This window comes from Platichthys flesus, chromosome 20 (genome assembly GCF_949316205.1).
Source record: "Platichthys flesus chromosome 20, fPlaFle2.1, whole genome shotgun sequence".
Taxonomy (NCBI): domain Eukaryota; kingdom Metazoa; phylum Chordata; class Actinopteri; order Pleuronectiformes; family Pleuronectidae; genus Platichthys; species Platichthys flesus.
The window spans coordinates 11,607,925-11,626,867 of NC_084964.1; the positions used below are offsets into that span (position 1 = coordinate 11,607,925).

Consider the following 18,943-nt stretch of genomic DNA (forward strand, 5'->3'; position numbering starts at 1 on the left):
GTTGGTAGATATGTATATATCAGACACATGTCACTCTCATTCATCTTTAAGGTCTCTACAAATGTAGGGCATGTGCAGCTTCTACATACATGACACAGTGAACTGGAGCAGGTTTTATGATTTACTGCTGGAGTGTTTAAAATGAGTGACGGACACAAACATAAATATTGAGAGACACCATATCCTTTCTGTGGGTGACGTCTGAATTTTGACCAGCTTATTCTCAGCAAACTATCAAATCTAAAAAGCCAAATAGACTTAAACATCATTTAGAGATTATTTTTGTTTTATTATTATTCACATTTATTTGTAGATACATTATAGACATTGGGGTTAGGGATATTTATTTACAGTCTGTCTGTTGATATGATTTGTATGTTTTTTATCCACTTTTATAACTTATTCTATGTATTTCTATTAAATTTATTTTTGGTCGTAAGAGAGAAATTAGAATTGTATGGTTTACATTCTTTATTTAGGTTTAGCTCCAAAAAAATTATATACACTATATACATATCAAGTTTTTAAGTCAGAAAACATTTGATGAATGCTGTATTGATTATTTCTTTAATCTCAATTTCTGTTAAGTACTTTGTACATTTGTTAGAAGAGGTGCTATGATGAAGTGTTTTATATATTATTGTATAGTTTTTCAATATTTTCTTATACCTCAACAAATCACCGGTAGTGAAGACATTGAGTGTTGTGTAGTCATAGTACTTTTTACTTGGATCACAGATTGTGCTTTTAATCCATACACTACATTGAAAAACACAATTATATGTAAAATATTCTACTCGATCATCATTTCTGTATCTGTATGTACACATTAGCAGGAATTGAAAAACACTTGGGCTACATAAGTTCTATCAGTTTGTTATTTTGTGTTCTACTGAATAAAAAAAATATATTTATTATATCATTGTCTCCTTTTCATTTAATATTTTTATTTTAACTGATGGCAAATGTTGGCTTATATGAAACAAATTATTAAACAGTTCCCTCTGCTGGAATCTTTATGTCTGTACAACACATAGGCCAAAGCGTGGTTGATTTAGATTTTACCAACCCTGCATGTAATATGCTCCACCTTGTTTATTTTACACTTGGCACACGGGAAATAAAAACAATGAAACAAGTTTTATTACAGGCGGTATAGAAATCACAAATTCTCTTAATATTTTAAGGAAATAAAAAAATGAATATAATATATATCATTGAATCCCACTTTTAACAATATGTTCATGTTTATATCTAAATGAAGGCTCTGAATAACTGTATCACTCTTAATTCATAAAACCAGATTGCTGTTGTCAAATGAAGATTAGAATTGATGATGCCTTAAAAAAGATTGCGTGAGCTATACATTTTCTTCATAGTACATAGCATAATTTTGTCATTTTGGTCGTGATATCAACGTCACCTTCGATGTAATTAGTTCAAGATTCAGTGTGTAAGATTTAGGTGAAAGGGATGTATTGGCAGAAATTGGCAGTTTTCTGACTGAGACTAGACTGGACAAACTAAACACCTTCTGAGTTTTTAAAACAACTGAAGGCTGCCACAGGTTCTCTGTCATGTCTGAAAGGGGAGGGTGTGGTATAGGGTGCAACATACAACTTCTCCACTAGAGGTCACTATATTATAACACAATGAACCTTTAATGCAACAGACTGAAATATAAATCTTACACTAAAAATGCTCAAAAAATGCAACTGCCTTCAAATCAACTGAGTTACTAATTCAGATATTCAGTAAAAAAGTTAAAAAGGAGACACAAATATATTAAAATATTTTGTTTTTCTTCAGTAGAACACATAAAAACCACCTGATACAACTTATGTAGCCCAAGTGTGTTTCTAACCCTAACCCTATGTGTACTTGAAGATTTTACATTACAACTTATATTTGACTCACCAAATTAATACATTATATGATTACAGAATTTTATAATTAGTTCATGCTGAGCACTCTGGCTCTATATATTACTATAGGGTCTGTCTTATGATATGCCCTGGCATCAGCTAAGTATCCGTGGGAACCACATTTCCCATGAGCCTTGAAAACACCATCACTGATTTAGTGGCCCACAGGTTGTTTGGAGCGTAACAGGAGATGATAAGTAACCCTACAGCTGTCAGTCAACAGGGCCGAGAGTGAAGTATGCTAAATGGGAGGGGTCGTAAATAGCTGCAGGCAGACCTGATGCGTCCCCTGTGAGAAGTGGGCATCCTGGGCAGCTGAGGTGACGACCTTCCTGGTTGAGACCGAATGACGTGGACTTGTGAGATACTAATTATAAGACGGCATGATTACTATTCCGGTGCTGAGTGATGGCGTCAGCGTTTTGTGCCATACCTGCAGGGCTCTGTGTTTCAGGAGTACAGGGACGTGTCAGGAGAGTCATACAGTTGAACAGTGCTCAATCAGCCATGCCGGCCTTTAGGCTGCTTTCCCAAAGGAATAAATTTAGACTTGACTTTTGTCTAATCTTCCCAAGCACTTAACATACCTCTGGTATCTTCTCATTGTACAACAATAACACCGGCTCCCCTTGACACATACTGCTGAGCTTCAGCTTTCCATTTTTCTTCTGAGTGTTTACCTTTCTGTAAAGATTCATCACATCATTACCGCCACCATGAATTCACTCCCTGGCTGTTTGGTTTGTTTGTTCATTGGTTTCTTCTCGTTTGTTGGTCAGCAGGTGTACGCAAAGAACTACTGACTGGAGTTTCGCAATAAAATTATATTGTATGTTGGTTTGGGTCCTATCAAAGGGGTGGAAGAGACATACATTTTCATCCATTTCCTAGACGCCAGTTCGTGGATGTTGATGGAGAAAACAATCAGGCGTAGTTAGGGACAAAAATCCATGAACGCACACGTTCTGGTGCAGATTGATTGGATCTTAGGGGGCTGCTGGTGGAGGTATTGGAGCCTTTCTCCCTAAAAACTCTGTATGTCCTCTCACCTCAAAGTGCACACCTGCTCTTTTCTCACGGATTAGTTGAGCACCATTTTTCTCAAGTCAAGTCAAGTGCATAAGTGCAAACCTCAGTTTCTATTTTGAGATTACTTGAAGAAGAACTCCACAAGATGCTGACTCAGAGCGGCAGAACCTAAATAAGAGCATATCACCAGCTTTTGCCTGTAGGCAGAGACCCTTACAGTCTACACTTTGGAATTGTGAAACAACAGTATTATGTCTTATATTTTATTGTTATATTAGAAGCTGATCAAAATGCCCTCATGGAGCAAAGTATAAAAATTTAGAAAAGTACAGAGAGGGAAATAAATCCTTCAAGTATAAAATAGTGAAATAAGAATAGATAGCATTGAAGGTCTGATTGTGATATTAATTGATTGTAGAAAGATTATTAAATAAGTCAATATAAATACATTCATTTCTAATGGAATGCAGAATCATATATGAAATATAAAATGAAAGGCAAGATGTGATGGGAAACGCTAACAACAAAAAATTATAACAAAAATGGCAACCCAACATAGTAAGACAATAAATAACAATACAAGGAATTGTAGCTATTAATTAATTATTAAACAGTTAGTGGTATTACATAGTTATAGAAAAATTATATAAAAATACTGACAAATATTTATTTTGAGCACCTAGATTTCATTATTTTCCTTATATGCATTTCAAACTCTTCTTATCAGGCGTACAGCCTTTGCACTCAGCTGCTCATACTCTGAATGTTTGGGCCTTTACCAAGAGATGAATCAAGCGATGCATCCAAATGTTTAATCGTCATGAAGCTCGATCAAATTCAATTAATGTAAAGGATGGAACGGGAGAGTGAGAAAACAGCTGTCATCTTTTCTTTTTATAAAAATTCCTAAGTCACAAACACAAAATCAGCGAAAGACAGAGGCTGTCGAGGGCCCGGTGAGAGGGAGGGACGCTGAGGAGAAGAAGGAGAAGAGGAAGATGGGAGGGAGGGGGGGAGAGACAGAGGGTGCACTGTCAGGGCACAGAGAGGCAGGCTGAGCGTTCACGGCCCGGGCGTAGGTAGATCACCGGACAAATCCAGATCGAGAGGAACTGTGAGGAAACAGAGAGGGAGATTTCACACAGAGGAGAGAAGCGTGTGTTTGCAGCGGAGCATTGTGGGACTGTTTGGGGGCAACAGGAGCCGGCGGTGGACAGGTGGAGGACGGCCGCCGAGCCTGAGGGGAGGCTGTGAAAAGGGGAAAGGTGCCAAGTGATGGAGCTTGAGGCAACAAGCAGGAGGACCCAACTAGTCAGGTAAAGCAGTGTGGCATCTTTATTATCATTACAATCTTTATTTGAAGTTGTTTCAGAAATAAATTTGAGTCTACTTCAGGATAATTGGATTTAATAACCTGTAGCTCCATTCATTTAAGTGTTTGCATGCTTTGAAGAAAAATGCTATTGTTGTCATTGTTTGTTTCTTATCCCGGCTGATGTGATGCACAAGAGGAAACATAACGGGCCTGTTGTGGGACTGGGATGTCCCAGTTGTATTTACCCTGCAGCAATGTCTCTTACAGCCAAACTCTACTCCACACAGTATGAAATATGCAGCACACACGTCTTCATCAGACAGACTTCGTCAGGCTGTGAAATGAGACAGTCGCTTACATCACGACATATTAAAGGCGACTGCATTGTCCTGACATTAAAAGGCACGAGAGCGTAGGAGACATGCTAATGTTTTTGTTTGAGTGTGAGGGAGGACATTTCGCCGGTGGACGCGTTCAACATGCTCTGTGTCCAACTTCACATGATGCTGCAGGGACCTGGGCAGCTACAAAGCCAGCTCTGTGTGCCACACAAACCCACTGTTTGTCCTGCCCTCCGTCCCTCTTTAGCATTTCAAGTGACCCCCCCAACTGATTAAGAAGGAGATTTTCCAAATATTTCACAACACCCACGTAACCCCCAGCGGCTACGAGGTTGCATCTCGCACAAAGGCTTGATTGTTTTCACTTATTTACTCTGAGTCTGCCTCGGATGGGGTTGTGGTTGATTCGGAGATGGGTTGTGGACGCTCTGCAGCGTTTGGGGTCTCCCACGAGGGCTTGCGGAGGCCCCATGTGAGACGATTCCCATGAGTCTCTTATCTCCAAGCTCATCAGGGCTGCTGTCTCATCGGGGTCAACAAGGACAAGTACAGTTTACAGGAGGAAGCAACAATGAATATTTTTTTTAGTGGTCAAGTTCAATGATTATGCTGGGAAACACACATACACACATATCTATCTATCTATCTATCTATCTATCTATCTATCTATCTATCTATCTATCTATCTATCTATCTATCTATCTATCTATCTATCTATCTATCTATCTATCTATCTATCTATCGCTCTATCTATCTATCCATCCATCTATCTATATATCTATCAATCTATCTATCTATCTATCTATCTATCTATCTATCTATCTATCTATCTATCTATCTATCTATCTATCTATCTATCTATCTATCTATCTATCTATCTATATCTATCTATCTATCTATCTATCTATCTATCTATCTATCGCTCTATCTATCTATCCATCCATCTATTTATCTATCTATCTATCTATCTATCTATCTATCTATCTATCTATCTATCTATCTATCTATCTACCTATCTATCTATCTATCTATCTATCTATCTATCTATCTATCTATCTATCTATCTATCTATCTATCTATCTATCTATCATCCATCCATCATCCTATCTAAACTGATGTATATAATATTATTATAACTATGCAGAACTAAGTTTATTATATCAAGCTTGAATCCTTTGGTCATAGGTGCGGGTGAAGGAGACGTGTCACCATATCAACTTAGAAACAGAACCAAATATATATATATCATACATACTTATACATGCAGTCTTTGTGAGAGTGTACGACTGTACAGACCCCAGACACCTCAACACTTTACTTCTCCAGCACCGCACAGTCCAAGCTACAGTCCTGCAGCTCGGGACACATTCCAAATCTCGTCTGACATACCAGCCAGTCCCTGCTGCCTGATTGGTTTTCACACCGTCCCTGGGCCCCTCCCTGCTACCACGGCGACGCAGCTGTCACCTGTCAGTTTTTTCGTGGTGGGGATGCGCACCGGCCTGTTGTGGCTCAGAATAGAACGGTGCTAGTTTTGCCGTGGAAGTGGGAGAGAGCGCAACCGCGAAGAGTCCGAGAAGAATGACCAGTTGACAAGGGGAAAAATCTCAGCTATACGGGAATGTAGGAAATGTGTGGTCGCAGGATTGTGGGTGCTGCTCATGGGAGTGACTGGATGTTTCTACACACAGAGAGGATCTGGTTCAGTTTGCATTGGTAAGGCCTCATGTATTAACCTCACCAACCAGTCTCAGTGAGTTCATTGAAATGCATGGGCGTCTTGTTGTTTAGTGCATCAGCATATGTTGTAGAATTTCCACTGCCTTGAAGAAGATATTTGTAGTATTTGGATTTTTCAATTAACAGGTACGGTAAAATCCAGGTTCCCAGTTTAATTTGAGTACAACTTTGCAAAAACTTAGATTAGTATATATCTAAATGTGACATTTTTTAAGTGACATTTATTTAGAACTTTTTTTAAGTCTTTCCTTCTTGCACCATCTTCTACCTCATCTCTTCGCCATTTCTACCAGTTTTTCATCTGTACATAAATTCCCTTCTTTCCCTGCAGAATGGAGGACCAGGACAGAGTGAGCCAGAGTTCCAGCGTCGCCACCATCTCCTATTTTCCAGTCAGACAGGTTTGTTCTCTCAGGTTTGCATGGCAATCGTTTTGTTACGTGAACGCGTGGGAAGATTTCCTGTAACAGGAATGTCATTATTTATTGTGTTCAGGAAAGCGATGGAAAGGTGCAAGCCTTTGGGAAAAGATGCCAGGCCGCCAAGAGAGACCCAAACTGTCCTGTAGTTATTCGAGGATGGCTCAACAAAAAAGTAATTTTCCGATTTAACATTTTACACCTCCATCACTCAGTGTGCGACTGAGTTAAGCCCCTATCTAATCTTCCCTCCGCAGGATAGCTCTGGTTTGAAGCTCTGGAAGAGACGATGGTTTGTCCTCTCCAACTACTGTCTGTTCTACTATAAAGGTAAGAAGGAGCGCAGCTTGTTTCTCAGCACTTTGTCCGGGAGACACTCTTTTGTTTGCGCTCTGGATGTTCTCACCAGGCGTCTCTGCTTTTGTTCACTTCTCTCCCGTCCTCCGTCAGACAGCAGAGAAGAATTGGTGCTCGGCAGCATCCCACTCCCCAGCTACAAAATCCTGTTCTGCACGCCGCGAGAATGCAAGAACAGAAAGTTCACCTTCAAGGTAACTTCATTCAAGTGCTACACAATTGAGCATGCAATGTGTGCCAGTTTAAGATTATAATATAATATAATATAATTTCTTAGTTTTAAAGGTGGACTGAGTGATTCTGGACTATTGATAATTGAAAACAAATACACCCTACCCGTCACTGCTCCTTCAGAAGCATCACCCCACATATTCATGGTGATTCAAGGTGAAGCAATGATCCCAAAATCTGAATTAGCCACAACAGACATCAGCATTATATGTTGACAAAAAATACCTTCTGAATCTACACAAACCAACGAGTGTCAGCTTCTTCAAGGGCAGACGGCCAGACACTGACGCACCGTTATAGTGTTTGTGACTGTGTAGCCTGCTCTGAGGATATTACTTCCTGGTTTGGGGTCGACTTTGTCCAGAGGCAACTCCTGATGGTTCCTCAACTATCGAAACAGCTCACCGAAGCCCTTCCGTTATTTTGTCATCTTCCTAGGGGCAGCCAGCGCACCGTGAGGAGATATTAGGAGAATAAGTGACCCTGTGAAACTTCTGGATTGAGAAAATTAACTATTTAACAGGAACATTTCAACTATATCCCTCTTTACAAAGAAATACTGAAACCTAGTATTATAAAATTAAATACAATTTTATATGAATTGGAATTGGGTTCAGTTTTGTGTTTGCTCAGTTTAATCAACTCAGATTCTTCTGGCAAACTATAGAGCATTTGAAATCCACTGCCACGGATCCTGTATGAGGGGAATAGCTACACTGAATCGTTGTGATTGATCTCTGTCAAATTAGGTGGTGCACCAGGGAATGCGTTCTTATTTCTTCAGCGCCGACACTCAGGAGGACATGTTGGGTTGGGTCCGAGCCCTCAGCCAGTCAGCGTCGATGGATGGAGACAGCTACATGAACAGGTACCACAATAACACACCATGTGTTGTGCGGCGACTGTCACATGTTGCAATGATATCACTGATTGTGCCTTTATTTTTGTTTTCATTCGCTGCCTTCTCCCTCCCCTCAGGCGCTGCTCAAGTTATCAGGATTTCACACAGATAGGTGGCAGCAGTGAATCGGTGGACTTCCCCAAATCCCCCTCAGATGGAGAGGGTCCCTCCCAAAAGCACAGGCACGTCAGCAGGACTGTGAGCGAACCGAGTCAGCTCAGCGGCGGGAGAATGGGGACGTCGCACTCACAGCAGAGGGGGAGGCGGCGTGTGCGTCACAGAAACAGCAGGTCTCAGAGTGTGAATGGCACATATTTAAATCCCAGTGGTCTGTTTGAAGTGGGGAAAAAAACATAAATGACAAAATTAATCTAAATTTAGCGTTTTGTTTCTCTCACAGCCCGTCGAACACATCACCCAGTCCCCCTGAATTCAGCAGGAGAAGAGCCTGTGCTGCACATCAAGAGGAGGATTCTTTCCTGGGGCTAAACACACCACCCACGGAGACGATGGGAACAGGCTCCCTGACCTCCAGAGGTCAGCTGGGGTCACGACCCCACACGCCGGTGGGAAGGGTCGACATTCGACCATACGATGAGCTGGTCATGCCGCCACAGACCCTGTACTACGCACCTTCCTCTCCTAATCTGGAGTTCAAGTCCACTCCTACTACTCCAGTGACAGAGAGGTGGCAGAGCAAGGTCAGGAAATTACAATACAGTGGTTTCACTGAATGGTGCAAAAACTAAAGAATCAGTCAATAATACAATGTGTAGGTGAAAAAAAAGAACTGTTCAAACTCAGATTTAATGGCATTTTAACGCGCACTAAAAACTTCAGTCAAAAAGTATTGCTTGTTTGAATAAATAAAAAATGGAAAAACGGAAAATACATAACTCTAAATGTAGGTTAATACTACATATTAATGTTAGTAAACTTAAGTATAGTACACCTATGCAAGGTTTTTATATTTATGTCCAAAAACATGATAACATATACATAATGATATGTACTTTACTTTCCTTTCACTTGAGGGTGAAATCTAGTGGTGTCAGCTAAATTCCAAGTAGTCTGCTTTGAAGTGGTTCTCAACAAAAAGCACAAAGAGCACAAAAACACATGATTCTCTGTTTACTCATTAGCCTGTGAGGCCAGTTTGATGATTTATCACGTTGCTGTAGGATCTGTGGTTTTGGGGGCTTTGGAAACCTTGCGGCTATTGATTTTATCCACTTTCTTTCATCAGTGAAGTCTCACAACTTTATAAAGATGCAACACTAAATTGCTGGAGCGCCCCCTTCGATATATAACATGTACCAATTCTTCTTTAAAATGTCTAAACCTATATAATTTGTTGACAATGTTCAAACCCAGAGAAATCCCCAATTTGTTTTGAAGGTAGCAGGATTTTTCAGACCTTTTTGTTCCCATATCCGTTTTGCCCTTGGCTTTTTCCGACTATAAACAAGCAACGTAGCCAGTTAGCTTTTTGTATCGGTCACTCGTAATGTATCACGATTTGACCTCGTCCATGAACTTAGTGGCACAAATCAGGTATTGCTTATTTAAACTATTTATTTTTCACCCAAAAACTCATGTTGCTCACATCTCTCTTTTTCACTGTTAACAGCCCACACCTACCTATGGTTCAGTTCATCACATGCCGGGTGGAAGGAGGCCGTTAGGAAAGGTGACTATAACAGGGCACTACTTATTCGTTCACAAGGAACAATAAATTCACATTAAACCATCCAAGTGTTCAGCACATCACAGACACTGATGAGATCCACAACTTCCCACTCTCCTAAAACTTTCCCGATGTACCATTGACATGAGTCGGATTTTACCCATGAGCCTTTTGGGTCACTGCTTCTCTCTCTTGACGTGAAGTCTACCTGTTTTTTTTTCTCTCAGAGCTACTCCACGGGGGCTAACGCAGACTTACTGCCCCCTTTGCCCCCGTCGTCCAGGGCCGCACACGCCCCCCACCCACCACACCAGCACCACCACCATCACCACCACCACCGCAACCATTTGTCTGTCTGTGTGCTGCCGCCGGCTACGGTACAGGCCGCTCAGTTGTGTTCTTGTGTTGTGTTATGTGTTGAGCAGCTACTGACCCGTCAGCGGAGTTGTGTTGTGTTCGCTTTTTGTGTGATGTCGCCTTTGAACACTGTGTTTGTTTCGTAACTGTGCAGGTTTTTAACACGAGGGCTCTAACAGTAATATCTGTCTTGTTTTGTATTGTCATTAATATTTGCAGTGTCAATTTTTATTTGTGCCTAAATCATATTGTGTTTGTTATTGTCACTGTTATCATTGTTATTGTGCTTTTACATTAAATCTATATAGCTGTGTTTTATGTGAATTACACATATGATTATACTACATGCAATTACTATTGCATGAAGCTGCTGTTTGCTAAATGACAAATGCGTCTTATGTAAGTTCATGTTGAATAACTTTGGCTCAGATTCACGCCCAAACACATAATACATGACTGTGGTGTCTTTGTTTGTGTCGGTCACTGCGCTGAAGCTTTCACTGTGCCCTAATCAAACTTTAACCTACACACAGTACATTAAACATCCATTAACTTTGACGAGCACAATGGATTTAATTTACAGAGATTAAACAAATAGTACTTGAAAACATTTTTTAAAGTACTACAGATTTACTGTGTTGATGATTTGATTTTCAGGCCCAGAAGCCTGACCCGAGGGAAGCTGCACCAATCAGACCTCTGGAAAGTGATGCAGATGTGAGCTTTCACCCACTTTCTTTTAACAATTGTCAAGAGTGTGCTGCACTCATTTATCATCTTATGGACATTTCCCTCCATCAGCTAGATTTGTGTTTTCTCTCTCTAGGCTCTGTTGACAAGGTTGTGCGGGTGTGATAAGCTGCTTCAATCGCTGTCTATAGAACTGTCCCAGCTACAAATGGATAAGGTCAGTAACATATAGCCGACAGATATTAATACACTGCGTTGCCTTGTATTAGCCTTGTATTATGCCTCTCAAATTTAAAATACTTCTTGTACAGGACAGTGTCCACTGTGCATTGGAGGTGTCCAGGCTGCAGCTGGATGAGTGGCAGAGTCAGGGGCCAAGTGCCCAGGAGGAGGCGCTCATCCAGAAGGCTTTGCTCCAGGAAGACCTGGTTACCATCCGGGCCAGAATGTGTGACGCATCATTGGTGGGTAAATTGTTACATGAGTAGAACAGTTGCAAATGCAAATCTTTTTTTGATTTTATCAAATAAATCCGAGACCTTATTTTACATTGGTAATGAACTATTTGTTGTTTGTAAATGTCTCTGTTTTTTTCAGGAAATCGAGAGGGTGTGGAGTCAATATGAGCGAATGGAAAGCGAACTGTCTGTGCTACGCTCGCACCTTCAGCACATCTGTACCTTTGGAATGCCACAGGTATTTTCTAAACTACAAAATCTTATGCTTTTTGCACAAAAGGTCAAATAATATGCATGTTTTAAGTCTTAAAAACTTTTCTTCGAGGTCCAGCTAAGGCTATCTCCATCTGTGTGTGTTTGCGTTTACCGTGATTGATCCTTCACCCAAAATCAAAAGTGTCCATCGATATTTCAAGAATAAAATACATTTTTGTTTCATTCTTATCAGGAGCAGTCTCAGGCTCAGAGAGAGCTGTGGATGATGGAGGACATCCTCGCCGGACTGAAGGTCAACAGGGATCATTTCCGCTTCATGTTGGGGCTCCAGAGGCACCACGGTAAGGATCAGTCTCTCCGACCCTAATGTTTCATCAAAGTGGTTATGATCATAGGTTATGAAAAGTTTGAATCAATGTATTGTGGTAGTTGTGGTTTTGTATTTTAATACCTAAACCAGTGGAAAACTTAACACGTGTTTTACTATTCTATCTATTTCTGTTTTGGTTGAGTTTTGTCTCTTTAATTGGTTGACCATACAAAACAAAAGCAGAACTTTGCTATAGAAAGAACCTCAACAACCCAAATGCTGCATTGATCTATACATTTCATGCATCATATCCTTTGTTTTGATTTGAGAACTATATATCAGACTACAGTATTGAATAGTTACAGCTCACTTCTACGATTATCTATGAAAATTGCATATACATGGATGAATGGATGGATTGCACAAGGATGCCTAGATGGGTGAAAAAATGCAGTAAAGTGAACTGAAGAAAACTAAAGAACAATATATGCAACAACAAAAAAATATACAGCCATCCTATCAGCCTAATGCACAAAGCCTCATTAGTGAAGAGCCACTTAGCTAAGCAAACTTCAAACTAAGATTTAGGTCTGAGAAGTAACTGAATTGATGCTATATTTCATTCTGTGCAGTATCTTGGTTTTGTCTTCTTTTTTTTTATGCAATTGCTCCTTGCTGCCATTTGGTGCCACCAATGTGCAAAGCTGCCCGGTTCTTCTTGATCGAGCACATGAAAATTGACAATGGACGAACAGTGTCAACGCTGTGACCTTTTCTGTCTCGCCCCTCAGTGTTCCAGCCAGCTGCCCCACATCCTGGATCCCCTGGCTCACCCACAAAGAGGCAGCAGAGTGGACTGCCAATGGTACGACTCAGGTCCATTGTTGCTCTCTCAGTGACCCCAGACGTGTGTTTCATTGTGTGTTTTCTTGCAGTATGTCAACAGGACTTTAGACAAACTGTATGAGGATTATTCATAATATTAGACGATGATATGCCCTGTCCCAGTTCGCCCCTTAGCCCTACTACTTGGCCCTACCCGATCACACTCCCAGCGCAGGGAACTTCAGATCTAAGGGTTGAGCTGGGGTAGAGGAAAAAGTCTGTAGAAATGTATCCTACTGTTTAAGCAGAAAAGCTTTTTTGACTAGAATTAAAGTCGGCTTAACATCAAACACTAGTTCTGCATCACTCCAATCCAGACTTAGCACAGGGGGATCCTACAGATACAAGTGGTCAACCAATCACGAGTCAGTCTCAGCTGTCAGTCACGATGTTTCCCTGTAGCCTCAAATAAAATATTTTTACAAACAATAGTCTCATATAAAATATCATAAATGGTATATGTGAGAACATATTATTTAAGTGTACTGACGTTTTAATTTGGACTATGTCTTATCCACTGACATGAAGGAGGCAGGATCTGTGAAGTACACTGCAGCCGACCACCAGGTGGCGATAGTGACGCATTGGCTTCACTTCCATCTTTATGTACAGTAACATACGTGGAGTATCAGTTTGGTAATTCAATTTTCCATCCTGGCTTCATGTTTTCCTTGTGATTATGATCCCAACAGGATGAGGAACAGGAGCCACCTGCCCGTCCAGCATTACCCCAGGAGCTACAGGAGAGCCAACAGAGCAGGGACCAGGGCCATGACTACACAGAGTCACTATATGAGGTAGGAAATATTCACATTAAATCTATGTCAGATAAAGGTTTGAGCGTCTTTTCATGTTCCTCTCTGCTTATGTTTCAGGGAATCTACAGCCACACTGTTGAGCCTGCCCATAGAAGAGGGAACCGCCGGCCTGACCTCCTTATTGTGAAAGCACAGAGAGACAAATCTGGTCGGCACAGATATACTCAATATACAAATACAGATTACATGAAAGGATGGGCAATACCTTCATATTTTCAGACTCATCTAATATTCAACAGCTTTAATAGGTGTTTTATGCGAAAGGCTAAATCATGAGTCCCCAGCGGCTTTGTCTTCATTTTGCCCCTCTCTCTCGCTCTCTCTCTCTCTCTCTCTTCCTGTCACCATCTCCTCCCACCCATCCTCTCTCCTTGCTAATATCCTTGTCCTCCTGTTTCCCACATTTTCATTTCATCTTTAGAATCCCAGTCTGGTTCAAAGTGGAACCCAGCAGACAGCCAATCAAGCAAGGTTTGACTCTTTTCAAATTTTGGACGTGTGTGCGGTGTGAACCAAATATAGATGCAGTCAAAGCAGATTTTTCCTCATTGCAATCACAGCCAAATTCCAATTCTTTGATTAGCTCATCTTGCTTGCAATTAGGGCATGTTGCAGTGCCTGTTATGAGCGAGGGGGGGCGGTAGAGTCTCGTGTCTTCTCACTTCTGCCACCCAACCCCCCTTTTCTCACATGCACACACACATATACAAACAGATGCAAGCAGCCACACATATGCTCATGCACACATACATCTCTGCAAAAACACATGCAAACGTGTAGCCCTGATAATAATCGACATGTTTATAGACACGTTTTTGATATGTAAATCGTAGATTCTGCTTTACCACTACACACGTACGTAAAGGTGCTGAGGTGCAGAGTTCATAGATGACTCATAACAGGCTATGTCGTTTCTAGAAGGCGAAGATGAGTGAAGAGGAGCAGATAGAGAGGATGAAGAGAAATCAGCAGAGGATGACTAATAGGAAGAAACCTCCCATGTCCCCTATGGGCACCCAGAGTCAAGGTTCAGACCCACGAGAGGAGGTTTGCCATATCATTAATCAGTATAACTAAATTATATAATACATACTGATCTACTTTTAGCGATTGTGTTAATTATACTCTATCTTGGTATTTCTTAAGGCTCCCTTTCCTTTGAGGGTGACACGAGTTGTAACAGCCGTACTGCCGTCCTCTCTTGTGGCCCGGCGGGTTTCAGTCGAGGATCCCCCCGCTGAGCTCGACAATCCACTGCCCGAGCAGATCCCACCAGAGCTGCAGCAGAGGCCGGCTGAGCACAGACAAAAATTGTTGAATAAGCCACCTCGGCGTCTGCTGCCAGAGAGCCCAGATCAAAACCGGTACTCGGTGGAAATGCACCGGGATCAGCCTGTTACAAAGACAAGCAGACAGCAGCATCCGGGAGCGCTGAGGTCTAACAAGACAGAGTCCCGGCCAGAAGCCAGCAGAGCAGAGTGTTCAAGGAATCCAGCTCGAGACCATGCAGGGTTAGGAAATGAGAGTGTTGGCCTGGAAGTTATGGTAAGGAAAAAATAAAGTACGCACTAATCTTGTCCAATTCTTGCTAGGGTTAGGGCTAGGGCTAGGGTTAGGGTTAGGGTTAGGGTTAGGGTTAGGGTTAGGGTTAGGGTTAGGGTTAAGGCTAGGGACATTACCTTGAATTTAGTTACAATATATGTTGGGTAATTTTCTGTTGTTGCTTACTATAATTTGTCTGACAGTAAGCAGCATTGTGCAAAAACTTCTCGGTGGATTACCAAGAAATGTGTGGTGTGCGTCAGGGAAGAATCCAATAACCTTTTGTTGCCAATTTGGATCAGGGGGCAGTTCCAGAATTTGTCTTCCCTTTCTGTAACTTTGCGAGATGGGATTGTCCACAAACCAATTGTTTTCCTTGATTCTTTGTAGCACAGACTTGTCTACACTTCATCTTCATAGAAATTCCCATATAAAGATAATAAAAGCTTTTTGAATCAAGTAAATAAACCAATGTTAAGTCTATCTCCACAACCCCCTAACAGAACTTTAAATCAAATTCTGAAGGCTTCCGTAATAGTGTTAATTCCTTAACCTAATTTTCTATTCATCATGACTGTATTTAAATGATTAATTACATAGATTTTTCCCATACGTTCATTGTGGTGGAATGTGCATTCTAATGTGAAACTGCTTGAACAGGAGGAAGAACGACCCTCTGCCCTCTTGACCCCTGACATGGACTCTGACCTCTGTCTGACCCCTGAGCAGAGAGAGGCCAAACTCCGACGTGTGGAACGGATACGGGAGAGAGTCGTACGGAGGTGGGACCTTTTGTGACATTTCTTATTTAAATGTTACGTAGGCCACTTTCCCCTTCACTTGAACTGTGTGTACATAATGTATGCTTCAGGTGCATCTCACTATAGTTGTTCAATCAATCTATCAATGCACATATGTCATTATTTGAATTATCTATCTATCTATCTATCTATCTATCTATCTATCTATCTATCTATCTATCTGTCTGTCTATCTATCTATCTATCTATCTATCTATCTATCTATCTATCTATCTATCTATCTATCTATCTATCTAACTATCTATCTATCGCTCTATCTATCTATACATCCATCTATCTATCTATCTATCTATCAGCGCAGTCAGAGAGAGTGCTACAACACACAGCCAACTACCAATCAGGGTCAAGGGGCAGGAAGTCCACCAGGTGCCTCCTGACACGGATAGGAAACAAAGAATAAAATCAGGTACGTCCCTATTTCCCAACAATCAATCAATAAGTTGAGTATCCTAAATGAGCTCAAGAAATGTTCTGCTCTACTTCTGTTTTCAGATCATGAAATCCAACCATCCTACGATGGCTATGGAAACTGTGTGGACGACACGAGAAGTCCTGCAGAGCTTCAGCTTTCTAGTGGAACATCTCAGGATGAAGACGAAAGAGATGTGAAAAAATGTAAGAGTCAAATCAAGATTGGGGACAAAACACAACGCAAACATCAAAGTGGAAGAACAGGGTTTGCCAAAACTAAAATCAAACGTCCAGCCTCGCCGTATCATATCACGTCTATGACCGTATACCAAAAAGATCGAGGCCTGGGATTTATGAGCTGCAAGGTCGACGAGGAGGAAAAGCTCGAAGAAACTGCCGACGAGGATAATGAAAGCAACTTTTCATCTTCTGATCTGAGAGCCAAGTGGTTTCTGTCCACCAGCCAGTGGCAGGGGTTCACACCTCTGCACAACCATGGCATAGACTCGCTGTGCACTGAGGAAGCAACAGACATCGAGCAACAAGCAGCGAGCACTGACTACATCACTGATTCCACTGAGATGTCGCCTGCAGTTTCTGAGAGCTTAGAGAAAATGAAAGAGAACCATTCGCTCTTCTATAAGATTGCATGCGACATCAGTATCTCAGACACTGACATAACAAAGAATGACGGGAACACCAACGCCCTGATTTCATGTCAGCCAGAGGAGGAAGAAGAACTGTTGATCACTGAATCTGAGGAACTGACCAGTGATGCTGAGAGATTTCATAACCAAGGCAGCATCCTCTTAACTGATCAACTCCAGGATCCGACAGTGGAAACCAACGACGAAGCAACGCTTGACACCTCGGAAAAGGTCCAAGAAAAAAAGCATGAAGACAGTTCAGGAGAAGACACAGAGTTGAAAGTGAAAGTCAATACCCATGAAGCTTCTGCTCCGGATTCTGATTCTCACAGGCTCCTGGACGAATGTGCAAAGGAAAGACATGACAGCTGGACCAAAGAGTCGTGCGATAGGAAGGTGGACCAAGAGGGATCTGAGGAGTTGAGGAAACCAAGAAGTTTAAGCGAGGAGAGCAAAGAGACGGTTCGAGAACTAGGCGACAACTCCATGTATAAGGGCAGAGGCCTCATTCGGAGCGCCTCTTTTGGGAAGGCGAGGGTAACGGTATTAAGGACAAGTTTGTAGGAGCGAGAATGGCGACGGCTTAGGGAGCTTAAACGAGCAAATTTGGGAAGGACAAGAACACAGCTAAGTGTTTTATGGTTGAGGGAAATATCCGAGGGGGGAAGGACTGGACCTTACTTTGAGTTGAAAGTGGTAAAATGGGAACATATAATATCCGAAATGGACATGACCTTTGGTAAACTTGAACATTTCAGTTAATCTTAACATGTGAGTGATTGGAAACAGATATAGGAAAAACAGACTTTTTTTTTAAAATGTATACGAGCGTAGCGACGTTCTTGCAGTTGGTAAACACCAAATATCGCACGGTTGCAGTCAAAGACGTTGCCCGGAACTTGAGTCTAATACTTTCATTCCTCTTTGAATATGGTGGCTTCTTATGGACGGCAACATAACCCTGTTAACGACACCCACTAAATGTGTTTTGTATCTCAAATAAATTATTAATAAAGATTCTGTGTGCTACACCGAGGCGTCGACTCTTCTTTTTTATGTGCAAGAGACGTACTTATGTTTTGCTCCTATTTCATACACCTAGTTTTTTCCTCAGTGAACCCCCCCCCCCAAAAAAAAAAAAACACATGCACGCATACACACACATGCACGGTGCTGGGGCGCTGCTCTCCGAGGAGACCTGATGCAGAATCGCGCGGAGCCACTGAAAATGCCTTTGTCACTTTAAATCCTTGCCGTGTCTCAGTCGATGACATCATTGTCTGAGAACACATTACATCACCCCTTTCCAGGCTCCCTCTCGCTCTCTCTCTTAAAGACAGCACCACCTTATGTTTACTGAGCTGCACACACACACACACACACACACACACACACACACACACACACACACACATGCCCTCATACACATGGACCTGTTCATCTGTTTACAAATGTGCTATCAACAGCAACATGCATATTAATGATGAGATTCTGTTATATGTGTGTGCTGCTGGATTCATATTGTGTGGATGGTGATTACATTAAGGACAGCATGCAGAGATATATGTCATTTCCTTACGTTGATTAAAAGATCATTGTTATAATTTTCCTTTTAACCACATCTCCTGCCATTGTAATCACGTGATGTCTTGGCTGCACCTTAAGGATTTCTTGCACAGACTTAGAATGACAGCATGTGTCTTTTTCTCAGTTGTCATACACCAGACATACTGGATGTATGCAGCAGAAAGAAGGTGGCGATCTTTATGCGTGATTAGCTGTGATTGGTGGAGACTGCAGCCTTCAAATTGATGCCTATGAAAGTATGATAATGACATATTTGA

At 41.5% G+C, this 18,943-nt stretch overlaps 1 protein-coding gene across 4 annotated transcripts; it reads left to right on the forward strand.

The window, feature by feature from the left end:
* Nucleotides 1–3,999: 3,999 nt before the first annotated feature.
* On the forward strand, nucleotides 4,000–18,129 carry si:ch211-234p6.5 (pleckstrin homology domain-containing family A member 4). 4 transcript variants are annotated; one of them, XM_062413641.1, is made up of 24 exons: nucleotides 4,000–4,270; nucleotides 6,682–6,751; nucleotides 6,846–6,944; nucleotides 7,027–7,099; nucleotides 7,220–7,320; nucleotides 8,107–8,225; nucleotides 8,336–8,548; nucleotides 8,659–8,959; nucleotides 9,889–9,948; nucleotides 10,173–10,322; nucleotides 10,960–11,019; nucleotides 11,129–11,209; nucleotides 11,304–11,456; nucleotides 11,590–11,688; nucleotides 11,899–12,007; nucleotides 12,768–12,841; nucleotides 13,554–13,658; nucleotides 13,737–13,827; nucleotides 14,101–14,150; nucleotides 14,598–14,726; nucleotides 14,826–15,224; nucleotides 15,882–16,003; nucleotides 16,338–16,447; nucleotides 16,534–18,129. In XM_062413641.1, the coding sequence occupies exons 1-24, from the start codon at nucleotides 4,230–4,232 to the stop codon at nucleotides 17,661–17,663; spliced, it is 3,939 nt and encodes a 1,312-aa protein (XP_062269625.1). In that variant the 5' UTR covers nucleotides 4,000–4,229; the 3' UTR covers nucleotides 17,664–18,129. The 4 variants fall into 4 exon arrangements, with proteins under 4 accessions (XP_062269625.1, XP_062269628.1, XP_062269627.1 ...); XM_062413644.1 differs by having other exon boundaries at nucleotides 16,343–16,447; nucleotides 16,534–16,669; XM_062413642.1 differs by lacking the exon at nucleotides 4,000–4,270 and adding an exon at nucleotides 6,145–6,326.
* The last annotated feature ends 814 nt before the right edge of the window (nucleotides 18,130–18,943 follow it).

What these genes read in the sequence shown, in the direction of transcription:
- si:ch211-234p6.5 (XM_062413641.1), top strand. Translation starts at nt 4,230, where the DNA reads ATGGAGCTTGAGGCAACAAGCAGGAGGACCCAACTAGTCAG. An exon ending in AGGAGGACCCAACTAGTCAG is followed by an intron (nt 4,271 to 6,681) that starts GTAAAGCAGTGT and finishes CTTTCCCTGCAG; the next exon opens with AATGGAGGACCAGGACAGAG. An exon ending in CCTATTTTCCAGTCAGACAG is followed by an intron (nt 6,752 to 6,845) that starts GTTTGTTCTCTC and finishes TATTGTGTTCAG; the next exon opens with GAAAGCGATGGAAAGGTGCA.